At 45.3% G+C, this 12,781-nt stretch overlaps 1 protein-coding gene across 2 annotated transcripts in view; it reads left to right on the forward strand.

Moving 5' to 3' along the window:
* The window catches only part of LOC115636145 (discoidin domain-containing receptor 2-like), a 156,226-nt gene that overhangs the window by 89,762 nt on the left and 53,683 nt on the right, over window positions 1–12,781 (forward strand). For both annotated transcript variants that reach the window (XM_030535895.1, XM_030535896.1), the window contains 4 exons: window positions 694–922; window positions 2,356–2,503; window positions 2,742–2,847; window positions 12,085–12,271. In XM_030535895.1, coding sequence (XP_030391755.1) covers window positions 694–922; window positions 2,356–2,503; window positions 2,742–2,847; window positions 12,085–12,271 — 670 coding nt within the window. The remainder of the gene's footprint in view (window positions 1–693; window positions 923–2,355; window positions 2,504–2,741; window positions 2,848–12,084; window positions 12,272–12,781) is intronic.

Genomic DNA, 12,781 nt, shown 5'->3' on the forward strand with positions numbered 1-12,781 from the left:
GTTGGAGCTGGGAAAGGGGATGTGGGGTAAACACTCTGCGGTGTCAGAGCTGGGAGGGGGATGCGGGGTAAATGCTCTGCGGTGTCAGAGCCGGGAAGGGGGACACTGGGAAACAGACTCTGCTGGCGCGTAGCGCTGTGGATATGTTTGCTTGAAACAAAGCCCAATAAACATCGCATTGTCCGTACATCGCATTGTCCAGACTTCTAGTCTTCTGCTCTCTGTCTGCATGACAAGAACCAGGGCAGGGGTGAAGGGAAAGCCCTCTAACAACATGCTTTTACCCTAGGTTTTGTGTTTGTTTCTGTATCATAGCAGATATCTGTATATACAGTGCAATTTGCAGATGAAAAGCTGACGTGATGTTTTAGGTCTCTTCTACACAGGCACTTCAAGCATTGTCACCCCCCATGCTGTGAAAGGAGGCTGGGTACCAAATATGGCAGTGTAAAGAAGACGTGCTAGCAATAAGTTATGCCAAAGTGACTATGTCAGCTGTTGGGGCCTCACAATGCTGCAGAAGCCCTGGAGTGGCTTATGGCTGGACTGAAGAAGTCACAGTGTCTGTGCCAAAGAACACAGGCTAGGATAGTGCCCTTCATGCTGCAGTTCCTTCCTTGGGAGGGAGGAGTGCTTGGAAGGCTAGATCCTTGTGAGTAAGGCCTTTTAGGTGTGCATCTCTCACCCCATCAGGTTGCAGAGAGAAGAAGGGGATGGCGCGTGGTGCCCAGCAGGCCTGTTGCAGCCAGAAGATGTGCAGTTCCTCCAAATCGATCTGCACAAGCTCTTTTTCATCACGCTGATCGGGACGCAGGGACGGCATGCCCGTGCCACAGGCAAAGAGTTCGCCCGTGCCTACCGCATCGATTACAGCCGCAATGGGGAACGCTGGATCTCCTGGAAAGATCGGCAGGGCAGGCAGGTGGGTGTGTGTGGAGGGGCGGGTTACAGGGCTCCTCTCCCCTCAACACAACCTCTGGGCTTTCCACAGCAGTTGTAAAAGCTGCAGAGACTTTGAATTCTAGGAGATACAGTCCCCCCTTTACCTTTGCCTGCTGCCTGTCGCTAGGGCATCTCACCTCTGCCAGTGCCAAACCTTGCCAAGGGCTCTGCCGCAGGGCCTGAGTCCCCAGTCTACTAGGATATGCGGCACAATTCTCTATAGCTGAGCCTCAAGCACCAGCCATTCCTCTCACCTGAGATTGAGGCACCTGGCTAACCCCTAGGCCCCACATGCCTGGAGGCTCAGCCAAGACATGTTGAAATCCAGGTCTGGCACCATGTGCCCACCACCTTCCCACTAGCCAGGGGTGTTTCCTCCCCTCACCTAACCTACAAACTGCAGAGCCATCTTTTCTGCTGTCTTGAGTGCAGCAGGCCTCCACCCTGAGCACCCTTGTCTGAGGAGGGGAGGGCATACAGAATGGGGGTGGATTGGCTATTGATCAGTAGGTCAGGGGATGGTTTGGGTAGGATAGGAGGTATGCCGGATGCCTGTCTTTAAAAGAAGGCTATGTTGGTTATCCTCAGGACTATTGCCCCTCTCAGAGCTATTGTCTTGGACTCTCTTCAGACTCAGGCAGATGGTGCTACATTAGTTACACCCAGGTCATGTCTTCAAGATTTTTTTTAACACCCATGAGAACAAGCGACCGTTTTTTTCTGTTAATGTAGCTGGGATTCAGACATAATCACATGACTTCCAAATCCTGGGCCTGGAAGGCCCAGACCTTAATCCAGCTCTGGGTGGAATGCTAACTATTGCAGTGACATTCTCCATCGCTGGAAATGCTCAGCAGGTCATAATGAGCTGCTTTCTCTGACACTAGAGCACAGTGAACATTGATTGCCAGCTTTTGATTCTCTTGTTAATGAACGACATACATCCTGGATAACAAAAGGTTCTGCTGGTGGATCACCAGCAATCACAAGTCTCTTGCTACTCCTTCATGTTGTCAGATTGTTTTTATCAATAATAATTATTTTTTTAAATTTATCATGTATTATATCATGAACAGCCTCTAATGTGAGGGGAAAAAGAGATGTCAGCTGGTAAGGCAGAGGGTTCAGGGCCCCATCATGCCAACCATTCTGGCCAAAATCATCCTTTGTTTAAGTCTATTCACTTCACCGGATTTACACCAGAATTGAATTTCTCCCACTGTCTCCAAACTGCAGAGCCCAGCTTCTCCCAAGCTCCCCGCCCCGCACACAGCAGTGAGGGGCTCTGCAGGTGTCGGAGTCAGGCAGTAGTGTTTTGTTTTCCAGGCGCATTCTCTCCAGCTGCATTTAAGGCCATGAGTGTGTGTCCTGCTGTGTCTGCAGCTGGTCACTTAAGTCATCCTCTGTTTCCAGGTGATTCAAGGCAACATTGATACATATGATGTGGTCCTGAAAGATCTTCGGCCCCCAATCATTGCCCGTTATATCCGGGTGATCCCTGTAACGGAGCTGCCCATGACTGTCTGCATGAGGGTGGAACTCTATGGCTGCATCTGGTTTGGTAAGGAACCGTTTCCATATTCTTTCTACAGGGGCTACCCAAGGTCCTGGGCTGCCTGTCCCCAGCACTGTGACGAGGACACACTGGCTACCCCACTCTTGCAGTGAGTGCCAGGCCCTTACAGCGCCCTGTTGACAAGTGTTTGCTCAGATCAAGAAGAAGGAGGAAATCCTGTGGACAGAGAAAACGACAAGCTGCTGCTGACGTGTTTTCTCAGCTCTGTGGCCTTCTTTTCTAGATGGTTTGGCGTCCTACAGCATCCCTGAGGGAGGGACGATAGCAGCCCCTGGCTTTCCCATCATTTACCTGAATGACTCAACCTACGATGGCTTCCAGGAGCGCAGGTGGGACTGGCAACCCTGGTCTCTCTCTGGCACTCTGCACCTTGTCTCCTCTTTGTCCCTGAGCCTATCGCTATACTTTTAGTCCCAGAATCCTTCTGGAATCGGCCACTTTGCTAGTTGAGGGATGTGGTTGTTTTAATTCCTCTGGTGGTATGTTGGGTAGATATTGTCCCTAAAGGGCATGCAGGCCTGTAGTGCATCAGACCCATGCCCTTCTGGCTGGTGAAGGTTAGCAGGAAAGTACTGGGTCCATTGCTGGAGACGACGGGATGAAGGGGGTCTGTATACAATCGTTGTTATATGGCCAGCTATTGTCCAGGTTTTTGCCTTCCTCTTTTGGTTAAAAGGATGGAGGGAGTTGTGACAACACAGTTCTCGCAGTACTTGTCTGCGTCAGAGCCCTGTGACCCTTGTCAGGCTGACTACAAACCTGGGTTTGACTCCGAGGCTGCACTTCTTGCGTTGGTCAGCGATCTCCTAGCGATGGACAGTGATCAGGTCTCCTGCTTGTACTACTAGATATGTCAGCTGCCTTTGCTATTGTTGATCACTAATGTTGCTAACCCATCTGCTGTTCCATGGTGGGGGTGGAGGGAACTGCCGTATGGTTGATGCTCAGTCTAGGCAAGACAGAGGTAATGCTGACTACAGCTGCTTCCAAGACTGAGGTTGTCTAACCACCATTGGGACCTCAGAATTACAACTTGGGGGTCTGGCTAGACCTGCACTGGCATTGAGGAGATCAGGTGATAGAGGGGGCAGAGGGTGGCAGCTCTGTGGTCCAGCATGGGAGGGTACACCCACCCTTCACAAAGAAGGCCTCTGCACGTGGCAGCTCCATTGTCCCTTTGCCTCTATAGCTTTTCCTATTCCCCTTGTATCAGGGGTGGCTGTCTCAAACCGTCTTTGAGTCTCTCACACTCCCGTTCTATCAGGGGCAATCTCCTGCACAGTCTTTCAGACTCCTTTTGTATCAGGGTGACCATCACTGCCCGCATTTTCCACCAACTGTGATGGGGCCCTTCACTCACTGCTAGGATGGCACCTCCTCCTGGTCTTGCTGGAGAATAGCTCAAGAGGTCAGCAGCCCTTCCGTGCCATGTCTCCAGGTCAGCCCTCTTTGCATGCCGTCTCTCCGCCTCTCTCTCTGGGTCTGCACCTCTTCTCTCACAGCATGAGACCTCCAGCCAGGTCACTCTACACATTTTCCCCTTCCAGGGTAGTGAAGTCTTTCAAAGTCTCTCTACACACAAGCAGTCTCAATCACTGCCCTGTGGTGCCATTTCCTCAGTGGCTGGTAGGGGAACCCAGGCCCTCCCTCTACTACAGGGACCCTCTTGCTAGCATTCAATGTTTGTTTCCCTGAGCCCTACTCTACCTTCCCCCGCTCTCTGGGTTTACTAGCTCAAAAGCACCTCCTTTCTCCCAGGGAGCAACTGCAGAGTTTCCCAGCCACACCTCTGCTTCCAATTCCCTGTCTTTATAGTCCCGGCCCAGCTCATTCCTCCTCAGCTGGGCTGCCTGTCTCAGTCATGGGTTTACTTAACCACCTGATTCCCCTCAGCTGTGGCTTGTGGGGTGAATTAGCGCCCTTCTCAGTCTTCATTAACCCTTTCTGGGCAAGTGTGTGCTAAACATCTCCTCAGTTTGATTTCAGATATTTACTTTGGATATTTTTACACTCTGATGTTGACAATTTCTGCTTCAATGGTTACAAAGCTTTAATTTTTTGAATCTCAACATCTACTATCATTAAATAATTATTGTCTGATGGCCCATAATTTCCTGCAACTATGAACATTTAATAGATAAAAAAATTAAAATGCTTAAAAATAAACATTGATATTATCCATCAGAATTATAAAAAAATAATTATAGAATCATAGAATATCAGGGTTGGAAGGGACCTCAGGAGGTCATCTAGTCCAACACCCTGCACAAAGCAGGACCAATCGCAATCTGCCAAGCATAGTTATAGCCATTGATTTTAACTTTCCAGTCATGTGAATCTTTCCAACGGGTTTCAGTAATACCAACTAGATCAAATTTATGTTCATAAACAAGCAATTCCAACTCATCTGGTTTGTTACCCAAGCTCCTAGCAGTGGTGGGTAGGCCATTAATTTCTTCTCTTCATGTCTATTTGCTTCTTGATTAATGTTCTCAAAATCTCTATTTTGAACTAAGTCCTCATATCTTCCCTCTGTTCATCCTCCCCATTTGCTATTACTATAACGCCCTCCCGACTACACAAGCTAGCCTGTCCTGTGGAGATTGAGACCATCCACACTGACTAGCCCCCTCTTCCTGTAGAAAGAGGACCAGTGTTACTCTACCTTACCCTACACCACTTCACAGCCTGTGGTTCACTTCCACAATCTTCTGCCTTCCTTTGCTCATGGGACAGGAACGACCTCTGAGAAGATGGTTTGGACATTCTTCTTCAGTTCCCTGCAGTTATCTATAATCTATGAGTTATCCCATGATGCAGTGTCATTAGTGCCAAGATGCACCATCACCAGGGGATCCTTGATTTCAGAAGCTCATCCAGTCTGAGAATGAGTAAAATACAACTCAGGGTAAGTATGGGTGGCAGAATCGAGCCCTATGACATAGTCACCCATTAGCAGTATTGATCTGTAGCATTCACATTTACTACATTTAGAATGAGAAACAATTATCCAGTGACTTCAGCAGTGAAGATTAGCAACTAAAAGACTCAGCCATCTTGGTGTAGAATTATATTATCTTGCCCCTGCTTACCTTCCAGAAGTTTCTAGATTCCAGTAACCCAGCCCCTTTCCACACCCCAACAGTTCTCAATTCTCAAGTTCTATGCCTTAAAAAATGGGATGAGACAGGTTTAATACAAGAAAGCCAAGCCAGTAGCAGATCCCTCACGAGAGCTTAATACTGCAGAACAAAGCTAAGCAGAGAGTGAGAAAGAGTTGCTTGCAGCCTTGTATGCAATGAGAAAGTTTCATTAGTTTACTTTCAGCAATAACAGTCCTAATTCAGACCGATCACAAGCCTTTGGAGGCACCTTTTAGGAAGCCATCCTTTAGCACACCTTTGGAGAATGTTTCTGCAGCTTCAGATGCACAGCCTCACAGTACAATACACCCACACAGGCTGAGGGTCCTGGTGGAGATGACATTCACAATAACCATCGAATCCCCTCCAGAAAAGGAAGACTCATTTGCAGAGGAGAGATGGATATATGCTGTCAGGTGGGAGGCCTGCTAGCACAGCAGCCGTTCAAGGAGTCACTAAAGGAGTTTCACAGCTCCAAGTAGTAATAACATGGCCAAAAGAAGAGAAAGATGATGTCCCTGGCTTATGAAGGAGCAGGGCTTCTCTTTGGTAGAGGAACAATGGTCATTCCTGAGTGCCAGAAAAAGAAATTCTCAATTACATCTTTCTCTCTTTATCTTTGGGGGGGAGGGATAGCTCAGTGGTTTGATCATTGGCCTACTAAACCCAGGGTTGTGAGTTCAATCCTTGAGGGGGCTGTTTAGGGAACTGGGGTAAAAATCTGTCTGGGGATTGGTCCTGCTTTGAGCCAGGGGGTTGGGTTAGATGACCTTCTGAGGTCCCTCCCAACCCTAATCTTCTATGATTCTATGGGTTTTATATCACTGCCCATCATCATAGTAGCCAGGGATAATAGCAAAGTCCATAATGAATTTCATGAGGTGAACCAAGACCAGAGCAATGACTTGGCATGATCTGTGATATTGGGATTATCATAGAAGGATGTTCATTATGTGAAAAGAGTAGCCGCTGTGATTCAGGAGAGCTGTTATGTTTCCTTGCTGTCCATGAAGGAGAATTCCCACTCTAGCAGGCTAACTTTTACCAGCATGCTTAAGAACATGAAATTGGCCACACTATCAGATCAATGATCCATCTAGGCTAGTGTCCTGTCTTCCTGTAGTGGTCAGTGCCAGATTCCTCAAAGGGAATGAACAGGGCAATTAACAAGTGATCCATCCCCTGTCCTCCACTCCCAGTTTCTGGCAAACAGGCTAGGGACACCCAGAACATAGGTTTGCATCCCTGACCGTCTTGGTTAATAGCCATTGATCGACCTATCCTCCATGAACTTATCTAGTTCTTTAGTGAACCCTGTGATAGTTTTGGCCTTCACAATATCCTCTGGCAACAAGGTCCACAGGTTGATTGTCTGTTGTGTGAAGAAGTATTTCCTTATGTTTGTTTTAAACCTGCTGCCTATTAATTTCATTGTGTGACCCCGTGGTTCTTGTGTTATGTGAAGGAGTAAATATCATTTCCTTATTCACTTTCTCCACACAAATCACAGTTTTACAGATCTCTATTGTATCCCCTCTTAGTCATCTCTTTTCCAAGATGAAAAGTCCCACTCTTTTTAATCTCTCCTCATATGAAAGATGTTCCATACCATTAATAATTTTTGTTGCTATTCTCTGTACGTATTCCAATTCTAATGTATCTTTTTTGAGATGGGGAAAGCAAAACTGGGAGTACCCTGGGTTTATATAGTGACATTATGATATTTTCTATCTTATTATCTATCCCTTTCCTAATGGCTCCTAACACTCTGATAGCTTTTTAGACTGCTGCTGCACATTGGGTGGATATTTTCAAAGAACTATCTACAATGACTCCAAGATCTCTTTCTTGAGTGTATAGTTGGGATTATGTTTTCCAGTGTGCATTACTTTGCATTTATCAATACTGAACTTCTTCTACTATTTTGTTGCCCAGTCACTCCATTTAGTGAGATCTTTTTGTAACTCTTCACATCCTGCTTTGTACTTAACTATCTTACGTAGTTTTGTATTGTCTGAAATTTTTCCACCTCACTGTTTACCCCTTTTTCCAGATCATTTATGAATATGGTGAACAGCACTGGTCCTAGTACAGACCCCTGGGGTACACCACTATTTATGTCTCTCCATTCTGAAAACTGACCATTTATACCTATCCTTTGTTATCTGTTTTTTAACTAGCTACTGATCCATGAGAGGACCTTCCCTCTTATCCCATGTCTGCTTACTTTGCTTAAGAGCCTTTGGTGAGGGCCCTTGTCAAAGGCTTTCTGAAAGTCCAGATACACTATAGCCACTGGATCACCTTTGTCCACCTGTTTGTTGACCCCCTCAAACAATTCTGATAGATTGGTGAGGTCTGATTACCCTTCACAAAAGCCATGTTGACTCTTCCCCAACAAATCAGGTTAATCTCTGTGTCTGATCATTCTGTTCTTTACTGTAATTTCAACCAATATGCCTGGTACTGAAGTTAGGCTTATCGACCTGTAATTGGCAGAATTGCCTCTGGAGCCTTTTTTAAAAATTGGTATCACATTGCCTGTCTTCCAGTCATCTGGTACAGAAGCCACGGTTAGTAGTTCTGCAATTTCACATTTGAGTTCCTTCAGAACTGTTGGGTGAATCCCATCTGGATCTGGTGACTTATTACCATTTAATTTATCAATTTGTTCCAAAATCTCCTCTACTGACACTTCAATCTGGGACAATTCCTCTGATTGGTCACCTAAAAATAATGGCTCAAGAGTGGGACTCTCCCTCACATCCTCTGTGGTGAAGACTGATGCAAAGAATTCGTTTAGCTTCTCCGCAATGGCCTTATTGTCCTTGACTGTTCCTTTCTCACCTCGATTGTCCAGTGGCCCCACTGACTGTTTCGCAGGCTTCCTGCTTCTGATGTATTTAGACATTTTATTGATGTTAGTTTTTGAGTCTTTGGCTAGTTGCTCTTCAAATTCGTTTTTGGCCTGCCTAATTATAATTTTACACTTGACTTGCCAGAATTAATGCTCCTTTCTATTTTCCTTAGTAGGATTTAACTTCCAGTTTTAAAGGATGCCTTTTTGCTTCTAACCGTTTCTTTTACTTTGTTGTTTAGCCATAGTGGCACTTTTTTGGTCCTCTTACATGTTGTTTTTTTTTAATTTGGGATATATATTTTATCTGAGCATCTCTTATGCTTTTAAAAAGTTTCCATGCACCTTGTAGGCGTTTCACTTTTGGGACTGTACCTTTTAATTTCCGTTTAACTAGCTTCCTCATTTTTGTGTAGTTCCCCTTTCTGAAATTAAATGCTACTGTGCTGGGATTCTTTGGTGTTTCCCTCAACAAGGATGTTAAATGTAATTGTTATGGTCACTTTACCAAGTGGTTCAGCTATCTTGAGCTCTTAGACCAGATCCTGTGCTCCATTTAGGGTTAAATCAGGAATTGCCTCTCCTCTTGTGGATTCCAGGAGTAGCTGCTCCAAGAAGCAGTCATTGATGGTGTCGATAAAATTTGTCTCTACATCCCATCCTGGGGTGATATGTAGCCAGTCAATATGGGGATAGTTGAAATTCTCCGCTATTAATTGAGTTTTCTATTTTGTATAGCATGTCTAATCTCCTGGAACATTTCACAATTACCATCTCCATCCTGGTCAAGTGATCACTAGTATATCTCTGCTGCTGTATGCTTAGTATTCAAGCATGGAATTTCTATCTCTAGAGATTCTGTAGTACAGTTTGATTAATTTAAGATTTTTATTCTCTTTGACTGTATCCTTTCTGTCACATATAGTGTAACTCCCCCACCAGTGTGACCTACTCTGTCATTCCTATGTATTTTCTACCCTAGTATTACCATATCCCATCAATTATCATTGTTCCACCAGGTTTCTGTGATACATTCATTTAATATCAGACACTCAAGTTCACCCATTTTAGTATTTAGACTTCTAACTTGTATCCAAGCACTTATGAAATCTGTCAGTTGTCTGCCATTATGTGATGTAATTGAATGGGACTCTCTTTCATTTGACTTTTTCTCTTCAGTTCCTACCAGTACTTTATCAACTTCCTTCCTTCCCTCCTTACTAGGATATAGAGAATCTTCCCATTATAAGACCCTGTTTTCAGTTTGTTCTAACTTTGCCAAACTCGAACAGTTTTCTATGCTGGGTGTCTGTTTCAGGCTGATTTTTTTTTTTTTTAAGTTTCAGCAAAAACAGGTCAGCTGTTTCCAAGAATGAAATTAAGGAAAAATATTTTGTTCTGCACATGTTAAAAACGTCTTACAACCATTTCATTGAGAAGTTCTAGAGCTTCCGTGCTGTAGGGCAGGGACATAAGATTTTGCCGCCGGATCACCCTCATGCCAGCGAAATGCCCTTTGCAGTCTGTCCCTGTGAAAACCTGCTGAAATTTGGATAAGATAAAAGGCTCTGAAAAAAATCTCAGTTTGCAGGTGCTGAATAGAGAGTTGTTAATGTCTGACAGTTTCGTTATCCAAAGAGAAAGGATAAGAATGAGTCAGTAGCCTGGTGGTTAGGGAACTCCTCAGGGCAGGGGGAGTTAACACAAGTTCAAGTCCCTACACCAATTAATATTTAATTATTTATACAAAGTGGAACAGCTTCAACAGGTGAAAAGGCCCCATCTCAGGCTAGCCTGGCAGTTAGGATACACAGGGGTTCAAATCCCTGCACCAGAGCAGTCATTTAGATCTGCATCCACACATCGCAAGTAAGTGCCCTGTAAGGTGGGTCCTGCCCCCTCCTCCTCCATATCAAAGTCACAAATGGTTTTGGGTTGACTGCAAGTGAATTTTTCAGCAAATAAACTATTAGTCTGAAAAATTGCCCTGGAGGTTGCCGATCCCCTTCCATGCACAGGTGAGTTCCAGGCACAGATCAAGGAGACACAATCAGGCCCATACTGAAACTCTGTTAAGGGTTTCTAGGGCATTAGAATAGTCTGCAGGAGCGAAATGTCTGAAGTATGTTATCCTCATTCCATAGGGGCTCTTCCATCTAAGAGGTTAACTCAGGTGTCCTGGAAATTCCTGTCCAAATCCAAAGCCACCATCTCTCAAGAGAGTCAGAGTTTGGGTGTGTTACTGTCTACAGGCTGGATTTGGAGGTCCCTTGCTCAGGTGCACAGCGGCAGGGAAGAGACTGCCCTTTTGCACATCTGTACAAGGGTCTCCATGGTAACTGCCCGGTGGTGCACAGGGACCGTTGACTCCTGCTCTCCCAGGGGAGGGGAGAAGGCAGGGACCGCACAAGCCCCTGGAGCAGAGCCAGTGCAGCAATTTGTGCCAGCCCAATGAGAGGAGCAGACTGTGCACTCCACATGCACAAGGAGAAGCCTTCCTGTGACCATCTCCCCAGCGCTGTCTCTCGGCAGGCAGCTCCACACGGCCCCTCCACAGCTTAGTGGCAAAAATCCCAGAGTTGAGCCCCACCTATCTGGTGGAACTGAAATGTCCCTTTTTAGAGTCTCCGTTTTCTTTCTCAAGGGTTGTCCATGGCTGTTGTGCTCTCACTGGCAAATGGTTCAGATCAGCACCCAAACTGCTGGCCTTATCCAGTGCAGGGCTTGGCCCTGCCTAAACCTCTCAGCAAGAGAAAACTACATGTTTATTTTCCTGAGCTGCTTGTGTTCTGATCCACAAAGGGGCTTAACAAACTCTGGAAAGGCTCTGAGCCCGGTAATATCTTCTCCAATATCTGCTTTTGCACTGGCCGCTTGGCTGCATCGTCTCATGCAGGAGTAGAGAAAAGGCTTCTCACTGTCCCTCAGAACAGAAAAAGCTGCTTTGGATCAAGGAGTGACTGGGAACATTCAGGAGATAGTTAGGACTGAAACTAGGTACTCATCTCTCCAGGGTGTCGTAGGTATAATGAAATCAATCCTTTCTCAGTACCAAGAGAGGAGTAGAGGTCCAGTCCAACCTGGAAGAGTCTATGATTCTGTTTCAGAGTAGCAGCTGTTAGTCTGTATCCGCAAAAAGAACAGGAGTCCTTGTGGCACCTTAGGGAATAACGAATTTATTTGAGCATAAGCTTTTGTGCGCTACAGCCCACTTCATCAGATGCATAGACCTAAATTGAGTCTATTATCCCATGTTACGTATCCTCACACCTTCTTGTCAACTGTCTGGAATGAGCCATCTTGATTATCACTACAAAGTTTTTTTTTTCCTGCTGATAATAGCTCATCTTAATTAATTAGCCTCTTAGAGTTGGCATATGTTTATATAGATCTTCTTACTATATGTTCCATTCTATGCAGCCGATGAAGTGGGCTGTAGCCCACGAAAGCTTACGCTCAAATAAATTCGTTAGTCCCTAAGGTGCCACAAGGACTCCTGTTCTTTTTATGATTCTGTTCTCTCTCTTCTCTGGTGCTTTGTCTAACCATGAGCCGTTTCTTGCTAGGCATTTGTATGGAGGTCTGGGCCAGCTAACAGATGGCGTACTGGGACTGGACGATTTCACACAGAGTCACCAGTACCGTGTGTGGCCAGGGTATGACTATGTCGGCTGGAAGAATGAGAGCTTCAGCACAGGTTCTGTCGAAATGGAGTTTCAGTTTGACCGGCAGAGGAACTTCACCTCTATGAAGGTACTGCAGTTTTTCCCCTCTCCCCAGATCTTGGCTTTGTCTGTGTGGGACGCAGGATGCCAGATTCTCCTCAGCATTCTGGTTCTGGACTGATATCTCCACGCATGTTCTGTTCAATGTTTATTTCAATACGAAGTTGCATTGGCTCTGGCTCTGTTTGTTTGTGGCCTTTAGTGTATCATAATGAATTACTTTATGGGCAGAAATATTTGTAGAAACAGCTCCTTAGAAGCAAATTTTAGAGAATATTTTGAACTTGCAAATGCAAGTTTTCTCACTGGAAAGGTGATTCTAAAAGCCACTCTCACTCAGTGAGGGTACAGAAACATACCAAGTAATATATCAGACACCCTTAGATACAGACAGGAGAAAAAGGAAGCCTTAGAACAAACTGTTACATTAAAGAGAAACAAGTTGCCAGGACAGAAGTTGTACCACCAGGAATTCTGAAAGAACTTAGAACTTAAGAACAAATCCACCTAGCTGCTAAAAAATATATACAATCGCTCA

Source organism: Gopherus evgoodei, chromosome 16 (genome assembly GCF_007399415.2).
Source record: "Gopherus evgoodei ecotype Sinaloan lineage chromosome 16, rGopEvg1_v1.p, whole genome shotgun sequence".
Taxonomy (NCBI): domain Eukaryota; kingdom Metazoa; phylum Chordata; order Testudines; family Testudinidae; genus Gopherus; species Gopherus evgoodei.